The 22,113-nt window shown below is 48.7% G+C and overlaps 7 protein-coding genes across 7 annotated transcripts; 1 reads left to right on the top strand and 6 right to left on the bottom strand.

Annotated features, from left to right (window-relative positions):
- Window positions 1–930: 930 nt before the first annotated feature.
- EDB82DRAFT_346742 (ferric reductase NAD binding domain-containing protein) lies at window positions 931–3,356 on the bottom strand. The gene is made up of 3 exons (XM_025725183.2): window positions 2,936–3,356; window positions 1,340–2,863; window positions 931–1,289 (listed from the first exon to the last, which is right to left on the bottom strand). The coding sequence occupies exons 1-3, from the start codon at window positions 3,100–3,102 to the stop codon at window positions 1,256–1,258; spliced, it is 1,725 nt and encodes a 574-aa protein (XP_025593807.1). The 5' UTR covers window positions 3,103–3,356; the 3' UTR covers window positions 931–1,255.
- A 1,882-nt stretch (window positions 3,357–5,238) lies between these two features.
- EDB82DRAFT_517115 (ubiquitin-conjugating enzyme/RWD-like protein) lies at window positions 5,239–6,915 on the bottom strand. Its single transcript, XM_025725182.2, has 5 exons — window positions 6,472–6,915; window positions 6,242–6,287; window positions 6,095–6,124; window positions 5,755–5,938; window positions 5,239–5,698 (listed from the first exon to the last, which is right to left on the bottom strand). Exons 1-5 carry the CDS (start codon window positions 6,513–6,515, stop codon window positions 5,559–5,561), a joined length of 444 nt encoding a protein of 147 aa, XP_025593806.1. The 5' UTR covers window positions 6,516–6,915; the 3' UTR covers window positions 5,239–5,558.
- An 857-nt stretch (window positions 6,916–7,772) lies between these two features.
- EDB82DRAFT_346515 (acyl-CoA dehydrogenase/oxidase) lies at window positions 7,773–9,632 on the bottom strand. Its single transcript, XM_025725180.2, has 3 exons — window positions 9,176–9,632; window positions 8,093–9,118; window positions 7,773–8,037 (listed from the first exon to the last, which is right to left on the bottom strand). The coding sequence occupies exons 1-3, from the start codon at window positions 9,381–9,383 to the stop codon at window positions 7,991–7,993; spliced, it is 1,281 nt and encodes a 426-aa protein (XP_025593804.1). The 5' UTR covers window positions 9,384–9,632; the 3' UTR covers window positions 7,773–7,990.
- A 249-nt stretch (window positions 9,633–9,881) lies between these two features.
- On the bottom strand, window positions 9,882–10,673 carry EDB82DRAFT_481096 (uncharacterized protein; the record flags this gene model as incomplete). The annotated part of the gene is made up of 2 exons (XM_065608152.1): window positions 9,882–10,343; window positions 10,401–10,673. The coding sequence occupies 2 exons, from the start codon at window positions 10,671–10,673 to the stop codon at window positions 9,882–9,884; spliced, it is 735 nt and encodes a 244-aa protein (XP_065463520.1).
- A 582-nt stretch (window positions 10,674–11,255) lies between these two features.
- Window positions 11,256–13,063, top strand: EDB82DRAFT_434891 (LrgB-like family-domain-containing protein; the record flags this gene model as incomplete). The annotated part of the gene is made up of 4 exons (XM_065607744.1): window positions 11,256–11,306; window positions 11,357–11,587; window positions 11,638–11,749; window positions 11,799–13,063. The coding sequence occupies 4 exons, from the start codon at window positions 11,256–11,258 to the stop codon at window positions 13,061–13,063; spliced, it is 1,659 nt and encodes a 552-aa protein (XP_065463519.1).
- A 2,877-nt stretch (window positions 13,064–15,940) lies between these two features.
- Window positions 15,941–18,203, bottom strand: EDB82DRAFT_346503 (uncharacterized protein). Its single transcript, XM_025725176.2, has one exon. It carries the CDS (start codon window positions 17,919–17,921, stop codon window positions 16,161–16,163), a length of 1,761 nt encoding a protein of 586 aa, XP_025593801.1. The 5' UTR covers window positions 17,922–18,203; the 3' UTR covers window positions 15,941–16,160.
- Window positions 18,204–19,782: 1,579 nt separating this feature from the next.
- On the bottom strand, window positions 19,783–21,568 carry EDB82DRAFT_517076 (uncharacterized protein). Its single transcript, XM_025725175.2, has 5 exons — window positions 21,238–21,568; window positions 21,152–21,178; window positions 20,965–20,987; window positions 20,431–20,869; window positions 19,783–20,378 (listed from the first exon to the last, which is right to left on the bottom strand). Exons 1-5 carry the CDS (start codon window positions 21,292–21,294, stop codon window positions 20,232–20,234), a joined length of 693 nt encoding a protein of 230 aa, XP_025593800.1. The 5' UTR covers window positions 21,295–21,568; the 3' UTR covers window positions 19,783–20,231.
- Between the last annotated feature and the right edge of the window lie 545 nt (window positions 21,569–22,113).

The raw sequence follows: 22,113 nt of genomic DNA, 5'->3' as shown, positions 1-22,113 counted from the left end.
CTCAGGGTCGGGCCCCAAAGTGGCACCTTTTATGATGAGTCTCTATTGCTGAATAATAAATACCAATGGGAATGCAATTCAATATGAGATTACTTTCTTCATAAAGCAAAAGATTTGTTCGATTTCATATTCATTGTCATTATTAGTACCCGCCTCACTAACAACTCACGATCTGCAGGGTCTTCACTAGGCCCAGTAGCCAAGAAAGGGTACTTGCCGTACCTACATACGCGAGAATTCATGGCATTCATAAAATCAATCCAAATCAACTACACGAACTAACGAGATTAGTCTCTCCTTCATCAACATTGGAAACAAAAATAAAGAAGTCATTCGGTTTCGCATTCCCTTCCCATGTATCAATTCATCTGGATGGTTGCATCGGCCTCACCGTAAGCACATGCATACTACGGATGCTATGCATTATCATTGGAACATCCACTACGCTGCATCCATCCAAGTTGGCATACCTCTTAAAAGCCATTCCCGCTTCTATATCGGTAACTCCCTTTCTTGGCTTCTCACTCATCAGCCACTTTCTGCACTTCAACACGTTGTCAAGTGGTGAGACATGCACATATCAGCCGTTGGGCCTGCTTGCATGATCGTGGCGCCTACAGACTGAAGAATTCCCGGCATTCGTGACTTTACCGATGATGGCTTTCAAATCGTCAAACATACCTGTCTTCCTTTCTGTTCACCATCAAGAATGAATAGTCCCTCCCTCGGCCGCTCTATCCGCAACACTGGCCAGCGTCATCTACATCATCTGTAGCCTATAGGATTCCTCTACCCTTGGTCATAAGATGTGGCTATAAGTTACTTTCCGCACATGTGAAACGTTTCAGATGGGCCATGGCAAGCAAAATCAGTCATTGTCCAACGTCAGCACTTCCGAGCGGTCGGTACTCTCCTCAACGGATACCTGCGCCTCCATAACGGTAACTCGCAGTTACGTATGAGGCTGGTAGCATTCCTCCGCCATTCGTGAGCTTTCGTATTCTGAACCGAACAAAAGGACTAGCGGATGCCAGCAGCGTGCTTGAATGTTCAGAAAATGCTTGTATCGTATTGATTTAGTGAGGTATAACATCTGTTTCTACTGTATTAAAATGACAACGCCAAACAAGACCACATATTATAACTGGCCCCTTAAGAAAAAAAAGTCTACTCAAAACGGTTGTCTCGCTTTTGCTATTACAAACTCAACTATCCGTCCCCCTAAGCTTAAACAATGGTCATAAATACGCAAAGCTTAGAAGTTCTCCTTGCCCCAGACGAAAGAGAATCTGTGTGCACGTTAGATGATGATACCTGCAAAAACAAAATAAAAACTTACCCAGGCTCGGTGTACTTGTTACAATACGTGTGCAGTGAACTTCCCAGACCCTTGGGACCACAGAAGAACACACCTGCCTCGGCAGGGCTGTGAATCTTCCTGATACCTCTAAAGATCATGTCCCAGTTGGGTCGACCAAAGTTGGTCGGGCTGCGCAGACCAGTGATAGTATCCTTGTCAGCGTTGGCGTCGTTGATCATAATGTTTGTCGCATCGTCGGCCTTGATCCTGGCTGTGAGGTAGGTGTGAATCTCAATACGGTGGTCCAGATCTTGAGCTTCGACGGCGAGAAGCAGCGAGCGGAACCACTCGAACGAGTCAAAGTCACGGCAAATCCAGAAGAAGTAAACCTTGGATAGTCGTGTCTTCTTCTGAGGGTAGTTCATTCGGTACCAGATGGACTTGAGGATGGAAGCGAAGGGCGTCACACCGATACCGGCACCGACGAGGACGGAGACTTCGTACTTGAAGACATCTTCAGAGGCAGAACCAAAGGGACCATCAACGTAGACTCTGGGCAGGACACGACGGATAGCAGGGTCGATTTCAGCCTCACGGCCTGTAAGACCGACAACCTTACTAGCATCACCAGCATCCTTCTTCTTGCTCCAATCACAACCCAGAGACTTAGCAAGCTCCTTGGTGAAGTCACCGACGCAACGCATGTGGATGGAGATGTAGTCCTCCTCAGGGGCACTGGTTAAAGTAAAAGGATGGTACTGCCAGAGCGACACGGCAGGGCAGCAGAGGAAGATGTATTGACCAGCTCGCGTCTTGGTGTGCTCCTTCTTCATCTGGATCTCGCAGACGTTGCTGGGGTGCTGGATGACCTTGGAGATGAATGTCCTGTGACGACCTCGCACCTCACGCGCAATACGTTCGGCCAGGTAGCAGAAACCACTGTACATCCAGAATTGCCAAAAGACTCCAATGGCTGACGATCCAATGCTGGTACAGAAGGGGGCAACGTCGGGCTGAATCATGCAGAAAGCTCCATGGATCGACCAGAAGAAGAAGAAAACGATGAACATGTGGTGGGTGTACCAGAAACGTTCAAAGTTTGCTCGTCGGGGCTTCTCCATCGACGTGAGAACCATGCCCATCAGTGCAATGAGCATCACGTAACCCGTCCATCCGGGGCCAGACACAAAGTTAGCAAGCAACCATCCATAGATACCAAGGTTGTACTTGATGGCGACCTGGGCGAAGTTGTTCCAGTGAGCAATGGTGTGGACCCAGGACCAGAAGACGATGGACCAGGCGGTGACGATGTGGAAGGTGATATTCTTGTCGAATTGGAGGATTCCATTGAGCGGCGTCTGGCGCAGAAGAGAGATGAGAGTTCGGCATACGGGGAAGAGAATAATGGCGACGTCGACATGGAGAACCAGGGCGGCTGAACGAGCAATGATGAAAGTGAAACCAAACGTCTGGCGTGAAGATTCGAGACTTTCCTTTTGGGCGTAGTGCACGCAGGCGAAGGAGAAGATGAGGGCGTGCAGAAGCATAAAGACAAAGACGAAGCTTGAATAATGAAGTTAGTAACCATGTGGAACTAGACCGTCTCAGTCATTCGACATGTGATTCTTGACTTACAATCTTCGGTAGCCCTCGTTGATCATCCAGCGATCAAACTTTTCTCTTGACGATAGTTCCTGTTGCTTCTCCTGTGTCATCTCACCAGAGAGAAGCATGCGCGTAAGGGGAGTCCATCGCGATCGTTCCGACGGCTTCTCGGACCAATCCTGCATTTGATAGCTCATCTTGAGCAAGAAACGGTTGAATCAACCACCGAGTCGGGTTTTAATTGGTATCCCACGTTGAGTCTTGTTGAGTATTTGTTCCAGTCGCGAATGTCTTTTTTTTATCCTCGTTTTACCAAAATCGTCCAACAGTAAATAATTTCCAAGCGATTGTGTCGATATTCAGAACCAGCTGAACAGATGAGTAGATGTAATAGATTCGGTCGGACGACGAAAGATGGGGGTTCCCAATAGTATAAACAAGAAGCGAACAGAATAGAAAAATAGTTGCTGTCTAGAGCTTGAAGATTAAACAAACATATAGAGAAGCGATATGCTCATCTCACCGTCACGGTCCAAGCAGGAAGATGGAAAAAGGAATGAATGGGAGAGAGAACAGGAAGAGGAGAAAAGAGGCAAGGGTTTCTTAGAACTAAGTGATGGAAAGCTCAAACAATGGGAACCCGGGTCTTAGCTGCTGTAATAGTACTACGTAAGTATATCTTATTGCTACTACCCTTTTCCCTTTCTACGGGATATGCTCCAGGGAATGAGAGGGAAAAAACGGAGTTTGGTGGACGGACTTGATACCAGGCACAGACAACGAGTGTCCAGGGTTAGCGCTTGGCATGCACCTATAACATTCTAGCGGGAGGCTGTAAGAACTCTTTTGTCCCTGTGAGTAAAAACACGCCATTCAAGGAGTTGTTCTGTGTCAGGCATGGTTCCAACCAAGGGTCTAGAAGTTGGGACTGCATCAGATCAGGGGGAACGGGACATTACACAACTACAAATTTTAGCCTCTGGCGACTAGATTCTGTAGACAGTATAGATTGAGAGTTATTAAATATCCAGTCAAAAAATAAACATCTCTTGATAAACTGAAGTAATCACCTCATGGCCAGCAAAATATGGCATGAGTCTTTTCCTCATAAATCATCAAAAGCCATGAATGATTGGCTGTTATCAATGCCTGACCACGTCTGGTCTGGTCTGAAACCCCGCTGTTACAGGTTTGACAAGACCTAGCTCTCCCTAGCATGTCGCACCGAGAGTGGGGTCACGCTTTCAAATCTCGGCCGATGAGTGGCACGACCAGTAAGGCGCGTAACTATCCCCAGCTGTTCAAATCAAGAGATATCCGTACAACCTGAAGGCATCGATACTATCCGTAGGGCAACGATTAATTATTAATCTATCTGCTGAAGACTTAATTACTTACGCGGGATCGAAAAGCAAGGGTTTAACTTAATCATCTCCATCAACAGGCGTTGACATCTAAAATCCTTGCTAGTGCGAACCCAGAAAGTCATGGAGGCCTGCAGATAGTAGAAACTTCACCTACAACAGGACTCCGAGGATATCACAGCTTGATCTCTAAGCATGAAAGTGCAAAGGGGGAAAGAGCTTAACAATTATCTAAGATACTATAGGATGGGTTTCTGATTACGCCTCCTGCGCTCTCGATAATTAAACATCTTAATGTTGCATTGACAGCGATATCCAAAGTCAAGATGACCTCCCCCGTCTCACATCTAAACAAGATCCAAAATTCTCCGATCCATAATTGTTTCCAAAAGCCACAACAAGCCTTCGTATCTTCAAACTTGCCTCTCCAAAGTTTTGGAAACATCATGAACAAACCTATAGCCCATATCAGCAGCCCGTTGCAGCTTTGTCTCATTGCGTTTCAGTCCCCCATCCGAGACATGTACCATCTCGGCACTGTCATTGTCTATGTGGATATCTTCACATCACGTGTCCTCACGAATCGTAAGCTCAACTTGGCAGTTACTTGCCAAGACTGTTCTCAGCTCGCCACTATAGTCCTGCACGTGGCCCCAGAACCACTGCATCATCTCCTCCAAAGACATCAAACAAATCAACCATACAAGCATTGTCGTGATCTCCACACTGGATCTCGAGACATGTCAGATGCCCAAATTCGAGTCCCTGACCAGTAGCGCGCTCCATGTTATCTTTCTCGTCATCAACCATGACCCTGTTAGCGCTTAACTCCCGTGCATCATAGACGCAGTATTCTTACTCAAGTGGCCACTGCTGGGCTCCATTGGGTCATTGTTCGCGCCTGGGCATCAAGTATTCAGCATGTCACCAACATTTGCAATCATCACGGCACATTCACAGCCAAGTCATTGCTGGTTGAAGAGACAAATTGTATACGCTGCCTGTTTCTGGATGCCAAAAACACATCGTCAATGCAAACCTAAAATCCAGCTGCATGATATCCCTTAATAACTAGTCTGTTTGTCTGGTGTCTTTCTTCCCTTCAGCGTTGCTTGCTGTCTCGTCAACCGCAGTTGAAGCCTCGATACAGGCAAAAACATCCTTCTAGGTCACGCCGACTAAAGCCATATCGCAACGCCGTGCGAAGCTTCCACTCGATCGTTTCACGTCGCTCATGATAGGGAAAACAAATCGACTCAAGGTCCAACCGCCTTCGTCCATATCGTCATTTAAATGGCGTACTTTCGAGTCCACTCTCGGGCTGTGGCCTCGTATCGGGGTCGGTCAGTCTTGTAGACATGGGCGATCTCAGGCACCAGAGGGTCGTCAGGGTTAGGATCCGTTAGCATTGAGCAGATGGACAGAAGAACTAGTTGACATGTTAGTACTCAGAAGTAACCAAAGAGGTTCTCAGCGTCCAAATACCTTTGGAGATGGTCAGAGCAGGGCTCCACTGGTCTCGGAGAATGTCCAAGCAGATGCTTCCGTTGGAGTTGATGTTGGGGTGGTAGATGCGTGTGGTGAAGTTGACCTTGGGAGGCTTGAAGGGGTAGTCGGTAGGGAAGTGAATCGCAAGGAAGAAGACACCGCCGGAGTAAGGGGAGTCAGACTAAGATTTCTGGTCAGCCAAAATGTTTCTTTCTTGTTTGCTGGTTGAGGATGAGGATACGGATGCACCGGCATGCGGCTGAGGGCTTCGTCCGCCCATAAGCCAGCCATATTGCTGGGCAGCGCATCCTCATACCAAGTCGGGGGAAAAGCTTACAGGACCCATAATCGTAGCTTGCCAGTGAAACTATTCATGCATGTTAGTCGCGTGATCGAATGTGTCCTGCATGGAGCAGGACGGAGACTTCCCGTAGCCATGACGACTTTGACAGCCACATGCTTATCGGTGTGGGGGAATGCCTACCAGATCCTCGCCAACAGGGCCAGCGGAGCAGGAAGAGGGAGGATCTCTGCGGGGGGGAATCAGCATATGTTCATCGTGAAGACGAGATAGTCGTGAGGGCTCAACGCCATCGAGGGTTTTCGGTATGGTATCGCAGGTCGTCACTCAAGACCCCGCTTACCAAGTTGCCCCCACCTGACGTCTTGGGCTTCCAGGTTGACCCCTCAGACTTTGTACGAGAGCGAACTTACCGGCCGAGATCAGTCAACTCCTTGTTAATACGCTTAAGAGCCATTTTTGATGTGTAGAAGGGGGTATCTAAGATAGGTGTTGCGAGTTATCGCGGTCGTTCTAGGGTTGAGACAAGCGTTAGTCGAGGGGTTGTCAAGACGAGCGGTCGGGAGAAAGAAGGGTAGGATTCGAGGTAACGCACGATTTGCAAAGAAGAGGTCGTCCTGATGTAATAAAACAGGAGACCAAGTCGTATTTATGTGTTGAGGGAGAGAAGTTTGCTGGATTGTCGACTATATGTCAGCGTAAAGAAATTCAGTCAAGGCTGAAAGAGTAGAAGAGGCGGGATTTGGAGGAAGATGGTTCGTTAAGAATGGGGTCGGGAAGGTAGGAAACCTGAGAAGTGGGAGGAGCAGGCAGGAGAGTGGGGGGGGACCAAACCAGGAGCAGGAGGGTCAACAAAGAACAAGCGGAAGGAGTGAGTGGCTGCGTTGGCACCTGCCCTTGTCGCCTGGCTGGATTCTGGAAGCCCGAAAAGTCAGGTTTTTCAGGCGCTCGAATGCTGTGACTGGGCCACACATGGGCCTCAGCCCGCTGAAATGGAGGACACCGCCACTAACTTTTAGCTTGGGGAGCGAATCAGTGCTTAGTGGTACCCGAGCACTAACAGCTGGCTACAGATTTTTACGTTGGGCTTTGATAACAGTGGAGGGCATCATAACAGCAGCCAGCATGTAGTAGGCTTGGTTTCGTTACCGACTGTCGCCATATCCTTCGCCCGGTTTCGATGGCTTGTAATTATCAAATGCTTATTTACCATGACTTGTTACATAGAGGAATGGTCTAGGCATCGTCTGAACTACACAGCTGAAGCCCAAGTTCAGCAGTGGTGAGTAGTACTAAATGGACTACATGTACAGTACAAGTGGCGGCCGAGGTCGGCAAGGAAAACCATATTCTTTGTTATGGGGATTCCACATGATTCTGCTATTTTTGCTCATGATTCATCTCTCTACTATGTACCTAGTCAAACGTCATTTAGTAAGTACGGCTACTCTGACTGCGCCTACTACCCCTAGGTACTTGCCATGGGGATCACGGTAAGAAGCAAAGTGCACAGCCAAAGCCTCCCGTGCCTGGACCCGGATACGGATGCAGACGCCTGAGCGGCATCGCCGGTTCGTTCCCTACAAGTCTATCTAGTATTGGCCTCAAAGTTGTGGATGGCATGTCGCCAACAACGTCACTTAGTTTGAACTGCGGTGAGGGTTGAGGGTTGAGGGTTTCTCTTTAACAACAAACCAAGTGGGTATCCCAACACCAAGCGTTGGAGGTCAAAATAAAGAAGGAAAACCAGACATCCATGTCGGCTAGTGATGCAGCTAGACATGGCCGTTTTTCATGCAGCTTTGTTTGAGAACCATCAAGAACAGAATACGTGATTGGATAGCATACGTTTGCAGATTATGTTCTGATTTCCAAGCATCTATAATACGGGTATGCATTTATATTCGCCTCCTTACCAATTATTTTCATGTTTTACACAAACGCTTGGATACCAGTGATAGCTCGACCAAGAATGAGACCTGTGATATGTTTGTAAGCAATTGTCAAAATATCGAATAAGGCAGTAAAACATACTGTGAATATCACTTTGGCCCTCATATGTCTGAGTCACAAACAGGTTTGCCACATGGCGACCAATCATGTACTCATCGCTGGCCGCATTACCTCCAAAGATCTCCTGGAGGAGACGTGCGTTTCGTAAAGCCGTATCACAGTTCTGTCGCTTCACCATGCTGATCATCTCAGGTGTCGCCTTGCCCTCATCCTTGAGACGACCAACCTGGATAGCGGCGAGTGTGCCGTAGGCAGCATCTGTTGATGCATCGGCGAGTTTCTTCTGCACAAGCTGGTATCTGGCAAGAGGGTTACCCTTGAACTGCTTTCGTTCAAGAGAATATGTTCGAGCGCGGGCGAGGCAGTCCTCCAGAGCGCCCATAACACCCATTGCAATGCCATATCGAGCGTTATTCAAGCAACTGAAGGGACCCCTGAGACCCTCAACTTCAGGGAACATGTTGTTTTCTGGTACAGGGCAGTTGTCGAGCTGGATCATGCCCGTGATGGAAGCACGAAGTCCGTTCTTGTCCTTGATGGCTGGTGTCTCGAGGGTACCTGGTGGGCAGTCCTTGCGTTCTACTAGGAAACCCCGAATCTTGCCAGTCTCTTGCAGCTTTGCCCACACCATCAACACATCTGCGATGGGACTGTTGGTGATCCATGTCTTTGCGCCGCTTAGAGAGTAGTAACCCTTCTTGGTAGGGTGTGGCTTGGCCACTGTCTCCATGCTTCCAGGGTCACTGCCATGGTTGGGTTCTGTTAGACCAAAAGCACCTAGCATCTTGCCTTTGGCCATTTTAGGGAGAAACTTCTCCTTCTGCTCAGCAGATCCATGCTCGTATATACCACCCATCACCAATGAAGACTGAACGGACATGCCAGATCGGTAGCCGCTGTCGACTCTCTCCACAGCTCTGGTGATTAGACCGCCAGCAACAGAAGAAACGCCTGCACACTCATAACCCTCGATTGTAGCACCTAACAGTCCGAGCTCACCCATCTCCTCGAGAATCTTGGGATCGTAGGATTCGTCACGGTAGGCCTCTAAAAGACATGAACATCAGCACAGTCCCGGTGAAAATGGAGTTGTAAGTAACTCACTCAGAACGCGGGGCAATAATTGTTCCTGGCAGTACCTCTCTGCAGTATCTCCAATCGCCCGTTCCTCCTCAGTTAAGAGGTTATTGGAGGCCAAGGGATCCTCCCAGTTAAAGCTTGGTCCTGATGCCGAGGCAAATGTTCGTGTAGCGCATGGCCGCAGAGGAATGGCAGCTCTTTGAGCGCATTGTCTGAGGATAGGGCGAAACATTATGTGGGAGAGGCTGTAGGTCGAATTGGTTGTTGTTTGCAACCGAACGAGATCGCCAGGCGGAATCGAGTAGTTTTAAAGGTGAAGCAATTCGGGGCTCAAGTCGACTGACGAAAGGGCGCCGGCAATAGAAGTCCACTAGATGAAGTCATCCGACGCGAACCGGAGCCGGCCCCTCAGTCACTATACCCCAGCTTTTGACCCCGGAACCGAGGCATCCCACGACCCTTGAACTATCACCAATTGAATCAAGTGCATACAAGTGGCACTTGAATGCATGAGAAACATTGCCCTGATTTAGGTGGTTTCGGGTCCATAAACAATCTTGCCGATAATTAATTCGGGGTATGTTGATTGTATACCGATGCAGCTGAGCTATGCTACGTACCTAATGAATCGAGGCATCCATGCCTCATCCAATGATCGACATGAGTTGCAGACCAAGCTGGCTCAGATAGGAAACCCCCTGCCACCTCGACGTTATGCCTCTTCTGTACCTTACACTTGTTTCTGCTTTGACTTGGACTTGGACTTGGATCTAGATCTGAACTTCCCTTTTTCTTCGTCTACTCTTGCCATGAGGCTCAGCCGGTCAAGCTCTAATGCCCCCAAGACTACCCCCGCTACAGCCAACTGACGGGTTCCTTCGTGAACTGCCGGAGCCGACATGATCGGTACCGATGCCGAATCGTCAGCTGACGAGTTGCTGTGATGTCGATTAACTTCTGAGTCGCGTGCCCTTCGTCTGCGCTCTTTGCCAGCTTGGGATCTGGAATCGTCTGCTGAGTCGTCTAGTGAAGAAACGGACAGCGATCGACTTGATCCAAAGGGAGATTCAAAGTACGTTTGTCGAAGGCGACCATCCAGCCGATGCAGCAGACTCGTCGGAGTTATTGGTTGAGACAAAGGGGTGCTTTGGTAAGTGTTGCTATGAGGGTCTCTAGAAGTTGGGGCCGAATGCTGCATAATCCTGTTTCAACAAGAGATTCTGCACAGATCATAGTCAAGTAAGCTTACCCACGAATGGCTATGCCGACAGCCCAGCTCTGGACAAGACTGCATAGCTTGGTCTTGATTCATCATATTGAAAGACGGACCATGAAGAGCAATGTCTATCTCTTCAGAGCCGTATTCAGTCTGCCGTTGAAGTATATTTGAAGCATTTTGATGCCTCGATGCGCGACGACGTGTTCGGCTTCCCCCATACCCAGGCGTGAGGTAGGTGTTGATTGTATTCGAGGTTTCCTTGGTCGGTTGTAGGTTTCCTGCACGAGTTGAAGAAGAATTCATATCATCGACGTCGGACCGATCTGAACATCACATACTTGGTAAAGATATCGTCAAGGGAGATATGATATGATGATCAGGTGATAACTAAGGTCGGAATTGAGTAATAATATCAGGGAAGCGAAGGATTTGCAGTTGGAAAACCCATCTCTGTGGTTAATGGCCAATACATCACGCATCTGGTAGGTACGTAATCTGAAAGCCGTTCCTGCTATAAATTGTGCACAAGAAGTGCATCGTCAGTTGCTCCTTGCCATAATCACACCACGGTAGTTCAAGTCCGTTCCTTATCTTTCTGATTGTATCCTCGGAACGATTACCCGAACCTCCCGCGCAGAGGCCGAGTCATAAATAGAGGGCTGCAGACAAAAAGAGAACGCAATGGTTAAAATCCTATCGTTTATGTACCTATTGTCGATAATAAACTGTCGAATTTAAAGGTTCTTATTTTGATAATTGATGACGGAAGGATCGTCGACACTAACACACATGACCAGGGTCTTCGGACGTTCGGTACTGGGCCAGCTCACATTATACGCTCCCTCTATGAAATATGACGAGTTTAATACATGCACACACGGCAAAATGACAGTAAAACCCAACGATGTTATTCAATTGGCTCAAGCCATCAGATTGGTATGAACATCACTTTCACAAGGAAACCCATTTCTAATTGTGGGATACAGGCTGCCAAAAACAACAGCACCAAACTCCTGCGTGCCTGGTTCTATGTACCATTGGGAATCACAGTAATGCTTGCAGCTTGTTTTGGAATCGATTCACTATTTCACAATTTCAATGTTGCATTCCCTGCTTCTGTCACTTGCATGATGTTGCTATTCCTTGCTCTTATCGCCAGTGAGTCATTATTAGGGATTCATAAAACGAGAGAGTTGATCAATATTATCGATGTGCCCGTAAGTCAATGGCAAACTCACTTACCATCAATCAGCTCTGATATCTCTAGGCTGGCTGGTCACTTCGATGGATGGGCGTCTTCTTTACACCATCATTTGTCCTCCTACCTCTGAGTCCACCCATAGGAATTGTCGAGGTCATGATCATCATTGCAATTTTCAGTAAGTCGGGAATATGACAAAATTCTCGATATATGTCTAAATCTAGTAGTTATCGGCTTTTTTGTCATGATGGCTCTGGTAGCCTGGATCACTCGCACTCTTCAACTTGCTCTCGGCGTTTCAAGACGTTCCAAATCTCAGCGAGCTGAAGAACTCGGTCGCCAGACTCCAGACATTCCGATATGTGAGATTCAAACTCCTGGTATCTCACGCCGTACAAGTATCTCCCATACTGGTTCGCAGATTCCCCTTGTATCTGCATCAGTGCCGGGTTCAGGACCAGCCTCGGCAGCACCAACCCGTCCTCAGACTCCGCCACAGTTACGGCTCCAGGAACATCACTACTCGAATGGTAACGCTCCTGATAATTCAGTTGAATCTCTCAACATACCTACTGTCCTCCCACAAATTCCTTTGCCGCCGCCCAAGGTCGAGTTGTGGGCGGCGCGTATTTCTGCAAACATCGATGTGGCGACATTCGTGGGACTTTTTTTCTTTATTGGCATCCCTATATATTACTCGACTGGTTACGGTATGCCCATTCATCTGGCTGTCAACGTTCTCGCTTGGTTTGCTGCCATGGCCATTCCTCCCAAGTGGAAACAGTTCCTCCATCCAGTTCTAGTATCGTCTTTCGCGACTGTGTTCGTCATATGGGCACTTGCAGCAATTCGCAGCGATAGCCTGACATTCACACTTCACGCATACCGTACTGGAGCAAAGTACATAGAGTTATGGCGCCGCGCAGCACAGAAGCAGGATCTTCTTCCCGGTGCAGGGGACGTCTTTGGCACTCTTCTCGACGCCAGCATCGTGGCCCTCGCCTTACCCATGTTTCAGTACCGTCGTGAGCTTCGTACGCATTTCATCTCCATTGTCGTGCCAAACGTTGCCATTAGCGTGGGTTCTCTGCTGGCATACCCGCCCTTGTGTTACGCATGCGGCATCTCGGCAGCCCGCAGTCTCGCATTTGCATCGCGCAGCCTGACACTCGCACTCGCCGTCCCCGCGACTGTGAATCTCGGTGGCGATGTCAATACAGCAGCTGCTTTGGCTATCATCAGTGGAATTCTGGGTGCTGTACTTGGAGGGCGTATATTGCGCTGGCTGCAAGTTCCCGAGGATGATTACGTGACTCGCGGAGTGACACTGGGCGTTAACTCGAGCGCCATCGCAACGTCCGTGTTGTTACGGACTGACCCTCGAGCTGCGGCTTTGTCGAGTTTGTCTATGAGTCTGTTTGGAACAATCACTGTCTTGTTCACTTCCATACCACCTGCAGCAACATTTGTACGAGGATTTGTAGGTTTATGAATGATCTTATAAGTCTTGGTTTGTCACGCGGCGCCCGGAGCAAATATGGGTGGGGACATAAAATGAACATATCTACTTTGGTATTGATTCTCGAAATACCTAGGTTAGATACGATGGTTTGCTTTATAGGCTAGAGGTTTAGGGGAGCGATTTTGGCTATTGATTTATGTTTGCATATATAAACCGACAGATGCAGATGGTTCTGGGTTTAGGAAAAATGACATCGATATTTCAATTACCCAAAGGAAAATAATGCACGACATTACGATCAACGATAACAGTACGGCTCTATAACCTCGGTCAATGAGCCAGCTACTATATAGTGTGCGCTACTTATCACGTTAGTCGCTTGCACACCGTCGTTTTACATCAAGGTCCCATGACAAAGACTCCACACGATGTCGTGCCGCGTGGCATATGGTGAATAAGAAACATGATTATCGGGAACTCGTTGAACAACGACCATCTTGGGTATAGTAAAGAAAATTATAAAAATTGTGAGCCAGTGTTGTACACCTGTTCCACCGCTGGGCTCGCAGACCTCTCCTCCATACTCCATCCAAGTTGCAAACCAAAAGGCCAAAGTAAGCATATGCCATGAACGCCGCCGTGCATATCGTAAGAGCATGAGTCGTAAAGCGTGAAAGGGAACCAGATAAGAAAAAACTAGTGTGCGGTATGGTCTCTTTGTATGAGTGTCGGCTTTCGAACGGATATAAATATCGTGGAAGCCGCGTCCCAAGCCAGACCATTTACCTCAATTCTAGTTCATAGAGCCTTGATGTCACCCTTGCTTGACACGTCAGTCCAGGGGTCCCTTTTTCCAATGAGGTGTAAGCAGAGCTTACCATTGTATGTCGTAGCAAAGTGAGATACCTTGCAGATAGATGGCTTGGGAGGGTATGGTCTAATGAATTGGGATAATGCCGCAATGCGTCACTTGCTAAAAGCACGGTTGAGCCTCGTGGTGAGTTGGGTCCTGTGCTCCTTTGCTTCGCTGCAGACGCCGCATTCACCGCTGACGACGGTGCCAGTGACGCGCGAGACGTATTTGCCGCAGATAGCGAGGCAAGGTGAAGTTCCCACGGGCTGTTCGCCTACACGACGACCACAAGCTTGGCAGACGAGAGTACCAAGATTGGAGTAGCACATTTTTGGTTTGAGGAAGGGACGAAAAGATGAGGGTTTGTTGTACGATTTAACAAGGGAGCCAGTGTAATGATATAGCACGGAAGAAGCGGGATGCGAAGTGGAGAGGCATGTAAGTGTAGACAGAAGCCGAGGTAGACAAAGTCTTAGATACAGAAATTTGGATCAACAATAGTCAAGAAAAGAAGTAAGGATTAAGAAAGGATTGTTAAATAAGGGGAGAGTCAAGCGCTTGAGAAGAAGGGAGGATGGAGTAGTTATAAAAGCGAGGGAAACAAGAAGAAGAGTAAGGTTTGAGAGAGAAGGGGAGGAGGAGCAAGAGGGACGAGGTGAGATAAGGTGGATGCTACCTTGCCAGGTTAAAGTAGATCGCTAAGGTACCCAAGTTGGATAGATATACCTTGATGGAGGATATACCTTTTAGTAGTAGAGTTACATGCTCATTCAAGCGTGACACGACCTGAGCTGTCGTGTCATGATAGGGATCTCTTTAAAGCGAGGCACCCATACATACATCCATTCACCCATCCATGAGCTCCCCATAGTGTTTCAACTTAGCTACCATCAGAACGGAGCCGTTGAAAAGAGGGGAACGGTCGGCTTTTGGTCTCATGGATCCATGTGAGGGTCCCCATTGCTTAGTTATGTTATACTACCAAGGCACAAGTACCGTAGTAAAGCATGGGTCGCTTATCCAGTCTGTTTTTGGGTTGGTTGCGGTACATGTGCCGAAGTATGTATTAGTAGCCGTTTGTTTATTTGAAACATGACGATATTTGATGTGTTGACTGCGCGAACGATAGAATAGCGTCTTCTTAATGAGCAGCTTTGTGACAGTCATATCAACTCTTTCTGGGTTGTATTATAAATCAATCTCTTTGACAGACAAACATGTAACTATGTATCTTTAACATGAATGAATGAATAAACATCTGTCGTACTCTGACCAATTCTCTGGCCCCCCTCACCGACTCCCTCCATCTTCGCCCTGTAAACGAGGCGGTGGTGACAGTTTAATAAATGATCCCTGACGCCAACCCCAAGCTTCTCGAATAAAAGAACCCTCCATTTCCGTGCGCCCTTCTGCCAAAATTCCCCTAGTCGCAGCGATGATCATTGCTTCTTCCAATCAGAATCAAAGGACGGCGCCAGACTTGCCCCTCCCCCTCTTCTCCTCTGACCTCTCACCATGTTGATCATTTTGCCCAATGCGACCTGACACAAACGAGATTGACAACGAACGATTGTGACTTGTACAGAGACGATAAAATGAAGCTGGTTGATGATGAAACTCAATGCCCAATTATTGATCTAATTGCTAGTGTCGGGTTTATTGATGCACTTCCTTCATCGCATAAACACATACTATAACGGTTTATCCATGTATAAGCATTACATCGCACGTAAGGTCATACGCCTCAAGTCATCACGGATCCTTCGGGGTTCAAGACGCCAAACTACAACTAACTTAGCACGCAACATGGGGTCCCCGACGACTCATATCTAAGTCCATCGATAGAGACTGTGTGGCTGTGTCTGAGTAACACAACACAGCACATTCAAAGCCAAAGTTCAAGGTGGAAACACACACATTACAAACTCAGGCTCTTCGTGGTCACCAAACATCCATCCATCCATTGTGCTAAAGATTCGAATGCATGCCTGCCTACTTCTGGCAACTCAGCTGCAGACCACCCCTTGCATCTCAAGCTGCTTCTACAACACCTTTCCCGTACAGACATAAATCGAGACCAATCACACAGCTCTAACATACCAGAGTCCTTTCCATGAAAACGCCCGCATAATATCACATCTGTATAATATTCTGCTCCTCTTCGGCTCACAGTGAGACTGGAGCTTCAACTGCATATTGCCACGCTCTTCTTGTACAACCATCGACATTCCGCCATCCTTCCATTCCATGCAACTTCATCGTACGCGTTCCTCGTCATCCTAGTTTGCCCCTCAATGCATCTACTTCCCTTTGAAGGGCGTCGAGATCAGCCAAGATGTCAAAGCTCTTTCCTGGCTCATTCGTTGCTTTTGGTGATGTGTGACCCGAACCAATCATCTCTGGCACCGCGTCATGTTCCTCCTCGGGGACTTGACTAGATCCAGCCCTGCCTACACTATCAAGACTTGTCCTTCTTGGTCCATCTATACTACCTTTGCTACTACCTCGTTGCCTTCGAGGAGGTGGGGGCGGAGCCATCTGATTATACGGTTTTGCTTCAAATGAAACTCGCCGGCTGCTACTTTCAACACTTCGAATACTAGCGGGCCGTCTAACAGAAGTGTTTCGCGCAGGTGGTGGTGGAGGAGCCGAAGACTTTGGTGTCGGATGCTGTCCATCTCGAGGGGAGGTCAGGTCAAGAGTCGAGCCTTGACGCAGCTGTGATGAAGTCGAAGTCGTACTAAAGTCAACATCTAGAGACGGGGCTGGAGAAGAGGACGATTGGCTAAGATCTGCAAAGCTGGAGTTTGTACCTGTCGGTAACTGAGTGGAATGCTTTGAGACATGAGACCTCCGTGGTGGTGGTGGAGGGGCTCCGGCTTGCGAGTTTTGACGTTTATGTTCCGGCCGAGATCTCATAGACGATGATCGCGACAGATTCTCGTCGTTCTGTACGTAATGCTGTGCAGCGTTCGCTTTGCTTTCTGCTCTCGCATGCCCTCTTCGTGGAGGTGGTGCTGGGACTGCCTTTCGTTCACCACCTAAACGTCCCGGCGATGTAACACCCGTATCAGCATGGGTCCCCGAGACCTTACCGGCTGCCTCGCGGTCAAATGGAGACTCGCCTTCCTCGTCCAAACTCTTTTGGATGGGAGCAGGTGGGAGTGGCTTGTTGATTTCCGATGGTGATAAGGCCGCAAGAGCTTCTGGAGGTGTCTGGTTTCCAACCAAGTTCAACTTAATCGACTTTCCATGCCGTGAGCTAGGTGGCGGTGGTGGTTTCTTGCTGCTTTTTGAATCGACTCGAGCTGATGCACTTGAGTCAGAAACACACTCTTGACCAATTTCATCTTCTGGGATGTCGGAAGCATCTCGAGATATAAGGGATGCCTCTTGAGCTTCGTGTGATGTTCTGCGAGGCGCAGAAAGCTGATCTCTCTTGTCTTTTTCTGCCAGTCCCAAAGCCTTGTCCGACTCCGAATTGCCCGTCATGAGTAGCCGCTTAAAAGAGTTGACGTCCAAGGAGTGTTTAGCTTTATTGGCAACCTTGAGTGCATTTCCTTCTTCCTTGCGCTCTTGCTCAAGTTTCTGTTCGGCAATGGGCGAATCGAGGTCTCGCGTTGTCTTGCTGAAAGGATTTCCCGCACCTTGACCGCCAGTCAGGGCCTGTCTACGAGCAGCAGCCGCCACCGTCTCGAGATCACTGTCATCTGTGGATGTTGCATCAAAAGGATCGTTTTCGCTCTGCTGGTTCGCAGCATACTGCGCAAGGGTAGGCGATGTATATGCCCATTCGGGAGGGTCGGGGGAGAGCGGCGGAGGGGAAAGAACCCGAACTTTCTTGGTGACCTTGGAGTCGTGGTCAATTGCTGAGGCATCCGCTTGCTGGAAGCTAGTCGGAGGTGGTGGAGTAGATGCCGTTTCGAATGAGTCGAGAGATGGGAAACGAGCAGCGGCGGAGGATGTCGAGTTTAGAAAAGTAGCATTATCTACCGTAAAGGCAGCGCTCTTGCGGAATGGATTGGACGACACCATGGTGAACTCTTTGCGCGGGGCTTAGGGATCTTATTGGCGTGCCTCTTCTCTATTTGCAATAATTCAAGCTTATCGTTGCGTCACGCGGGGAATGAGAAATAGTCTGATGCGATAATAGGTCAAGGCGCATGCAAACAGAGACTGCCCGCCATCTTCGGCACAGCCGGGCAAGCACTTGATTAGGTAGGCGGCCAACAGGTGGAGGTTAGGCGGCAATGGAAGCGACAAGAAAGAGCGCAACGTGTAGACGATGCAGGGCGAGGAGTTGAGTTAGTGGATGAGTATAGCTCGCAGGTAGCCTTGTGAAGAATGGCGTTGCGTTGAGGTGTAGTACAGCACAGCACGCAGAGTTAGTAGGCAAAGTAGGTGGTAGCCTTGGCCCCCGGAACGATCGGTCGGTCAAGAGCTGGAGGGTAGCAGTAGTGGGAAGGTACACGATGCAACGCTGGCCTGTTGCCGCCTGCTGGTACAGTACCAAGCCAGACCAAGGTTCATCAGTCACTGGGAAATCTGGCGATGCCACTGAAGATGCGTTTTAAAGTGGGCTGGAAGTCGTCAGCGTCTTCAGGGCTGTTGCGTATTGGATTTGATCGCTAACGGTCCGAGCCAACGCAAGGCAACGAAACGAAACGGAACGGAGAGGTGGCGGGGGGTCACTTTCAGGGGATCCCTTGACTGAACAAACAGAAGGCCTGTGTTCTGAATATGTAGGAGATGACAGGGAGCCTGGACAATAAGACTTTACTGACTGGCCTGATAGAGTCCAAGAGGGAAGAGATTGAGCGATGATCCTGTATTACAAGCATGAAGGAGCACGGGCCATCCAAGTTCAAGAGCTTACTGTAGAACGAGGGGCAGCAAGCGACCACTGACGTTGGGCTTTTTCTCTCAATGCGTTGTCCCACCGGCTGGCAGGTCCCTATAATCATGTACGTATCTCCATAGCTTTGACCTCGGCAATCTGCGTCAGAAGCAAGTACAGGTACAAGCGTTTAAGCTTCTCGTTGGTCTTGCACCTGAGGCACGTGAGCCGTGACGAAAAAGATAGCTGAAATGTCTCATACTACACCCCTCCTACTAGTTCTGAGTCTGAGTCTGAGGTTGGAAGAGACAGTTCAAAGTGTACGTTGCTAACAATGTGCGAAAACTTGTATAGTAGATATCACCAAAAATAGCATATATACCGCATAGACTGGATAATGAAGTTTCTCACAGTTTCAAATATACTTCTCTCCATTTCATCATTTCTTTCATCGTTCCTCTTATCCAACTGCATCAAGCAAGTGGTCGAGGATGACTTGTCCTCCTATAAATAGACGCCGCGGGTGCCAACTCAAAAGTTTCGTGGTTCCACTTTTCTTGACTACAACTCATACCAGCTGGTCAGCAACACACTCAACCACAAGATAGCGGTCGAACCAACACCTCACTCAGGACAGATGACACCTATACTCGGTCACTAGGAATGAGGCCATTGCTTGGTATTGTTGATATTCCGTAGTTTGTTTATTACTACTATGTCGAATGCAGTTCGAATTCCATGTGCCTTTGACCAGGTATCAACAGTCTGACTTATACGCAGGATCTCTTTGACGCGTAATGGAGTCTTTGTACACAGACCAGACACTGGGCTGAGAATGCATTCACCCAGTATCAGGCTTCTCAAGACCGCCTTTCCCTCCCATCTATTACTTGGTTTTGTTGCCACAACACGCTTGTGACCCATGCTGTATATACCCCTGGCAAGTCTGACTTGAGACACGCTTCATCGCTACCCACGTCAACAAGCCCTAAGCCAGCGCGTCAACTATACGCGCACGTAGTTTCAGCAGATCATCAGAATGGCTCAACAGTTTGAAAATTTGATCATGTTGGTGATATTCATCGCGTACTCTAAACAGATAACTCAAAACAGCGACAGTGGTATAACCGCATCCCTCCATGCCCTTCCTCGCCCAGACTTTTTGCCCTCACCGTAAAACACGTCGACCTTCTACCGCTCGCATTGTCTCAAACCTGACACGCCTAATGAAAAATTGCCATGTCATGCGGGATATAATACAAAGAGGCATGATCGTGTAGAAGTGAACCCGCAATTCGAGTGTACCATCTCCAAAACATGAGATGGCTGAGGGTTGAATCATACAGACGCGAGTCTTCGCGTACGTGCGCAAATAAACAGCCAAATAATCCCGCTCCAAACCAAACCATCGAAATTCCAGTAACCGTACTTCCCGTGCCCTAGCCGTGAACAAATCCTTTAACGCCGTGGTCGTCATTAATTAAAGTTCAATACTGCTCAGCGTCAGATTACGCCTTGGTAGCAGCGGCCTTCTTGGGCGCTGCCTTTTTAGGTGCGGCGGCCTTCTTGGCAGGGGCAGCCTTTGTGGTCTTTGCGACACGGCCAGCCTTTGTCTTTGTGAGAGTTGTCTCGGGCTTCTCAGCCTTGTCGGCAGTCTGGGACAAAGGTCAGAGTTTGGTTAACATTAGTCAGATCGTAAGTACACACCTTCTTGGGGGCAGCAGCCTTCTTGGGAGCGGCGGTCTTCTTGGGGGCAGCCTTAGCAGGAGCAGCCTTCTCAGCCTTCTCGGTCTTCTCGGCAGACTTCTTCTCGGTTGTCTTCTTCTCAGCGGCAGCCTTCTTGGGGGCAGCGGCCTTCTTCTCAGCTGCAGGCTTCTTGGGAGCAGCAGCCTTCTTGGCAGCGGGCTTCTTAGCGGCAGGCTTCTCAGCACTGTCCTTCTTCTCAGCAACCTTCTTGGGAGCGGCGGCCTTCTTAGGCTCAGGCTGCTTCTTGGCAAGCTTGGTACCACCGGAGGGACCCTTGGGCTGCTCAAAGACACCCTTGTCAACACCAGCCTTCAGTGCCTTGTTGAACAAAGAGTCGAACATGTTGTCGGTGACATTGAGAGTGTTGTTGGCCTTGACATATTTCTTCAAAGATTGACGGCTGTATGATGAGTTAGCAACTGAAGGAAAAACTGGGAGCGATGGCAACAGCGCAGATGTATTGTGTGAAAGAGAATAAGAAAATGGAAAGCTTACCTAGAGCCCTTTCGGTCCTTGAGCTATTGATACGAAAGAAAGCACGTTAGTGAGTGAAAACAGATTGAAAGGAAAGACAGATCAGGTTGGGCGGGCGGGCGCGTGGCGATGGCCTCATGCGCGACCGAGAAATGAGTGCGCGATGGTGTACGCGACAGGAAACAAGGAGCTTTCAGATTTCACATACGTTGACAATAGCATCAGTGATCATATCCTAAAATGAGGATGTTAGTAACTCAAGCCATTGTATTGCCACAAATGAATTGGGCTCACCTGGTAGCTGGCGTGGCCAGAGGCCTTCTTGGGAGCGGCGGCGGCTTTGGCAGGCATTGTGACAGTTTGTGGAAGTTATGTGGTTTGTGTGTAGACAAGTGATGGATGCGTTTGAGATGAGAGCAAAGACGCGAACAAGACGTTTAAGACGATTGAATGAACTGAAAGACGTTTAATGAGTAAGGGATCAGGGAACAGACAGGATCATCTCGTCGGGCGCGTGGAGGGGACGGGGCATGTTTATATATTCAGCGGGGGCAGAGCGCAATCAGTAAAGGGACGGTAGCTCTTGCTCTCTACCTGTCTGTCCCGCGCTCTTACAGCTTCGCGACGGGACTGAGCTGTGCTACACGGCGCCTGTGCACACCCTAACACCCGACTCATCTGTGCTGCTAGCCTGCCCTGCCATGGGTCCCACTTGCCTCAGATGGGAAGAGGGGCATTTTTCTGGACGCCACACTAAAAATGCTCATGCATGCTAAACACCCGTTGGCATGCGATTGCACAAAAGAGTGCACAAGGCCAAGAAGATCGTCACAAAACACATGAGCCTCGTTATCACGTGTGCGGATTGGTTGAAGCTCTCTGCATAACTCAGTCCAGCCACATCCAGCTGGTCAGATTTGAGGGGATGCCAAGCCTGGACCCTCCAAGATATGGCACTTAAGGAAATGGGGCACCAAAAATGCCAAAATCATACCTGGGCACTGACCGATTTTTTTATTGGTCAGTCCAGACATCACCTCGGGTGAGGTGTACCTTTGTGTGATCTAGAGTCTGGCAAAATGTGAGCGCAACTCATGCCCCCGAACATCCATTTCCTTGGATTCTCCCGCTTCTTCGCTCGCCCTCTTTAACGAGATGAATCAGTCGATC

Source organism: Fusarium venenatum, assembly GCF_020744135.1.
Source record: "Fusarium venenatum strain MPI-CAGE-CH-0201 chromosome Unknown EDB82scaffold_4, whole genome shotgun sequence".
Taxonomy (NCBI): Eukaryota; Fungi; Ascomycota; class Sordariomycetes; order Hypocreales; family Nectriaceae; genus Fusarium; species Fusarium venenatum.
The sequence above is the reverse complement of the archived record's forward strand: the minus strand, read 5'-3'. Positions and strand labels throughout refer to the sequence as shown.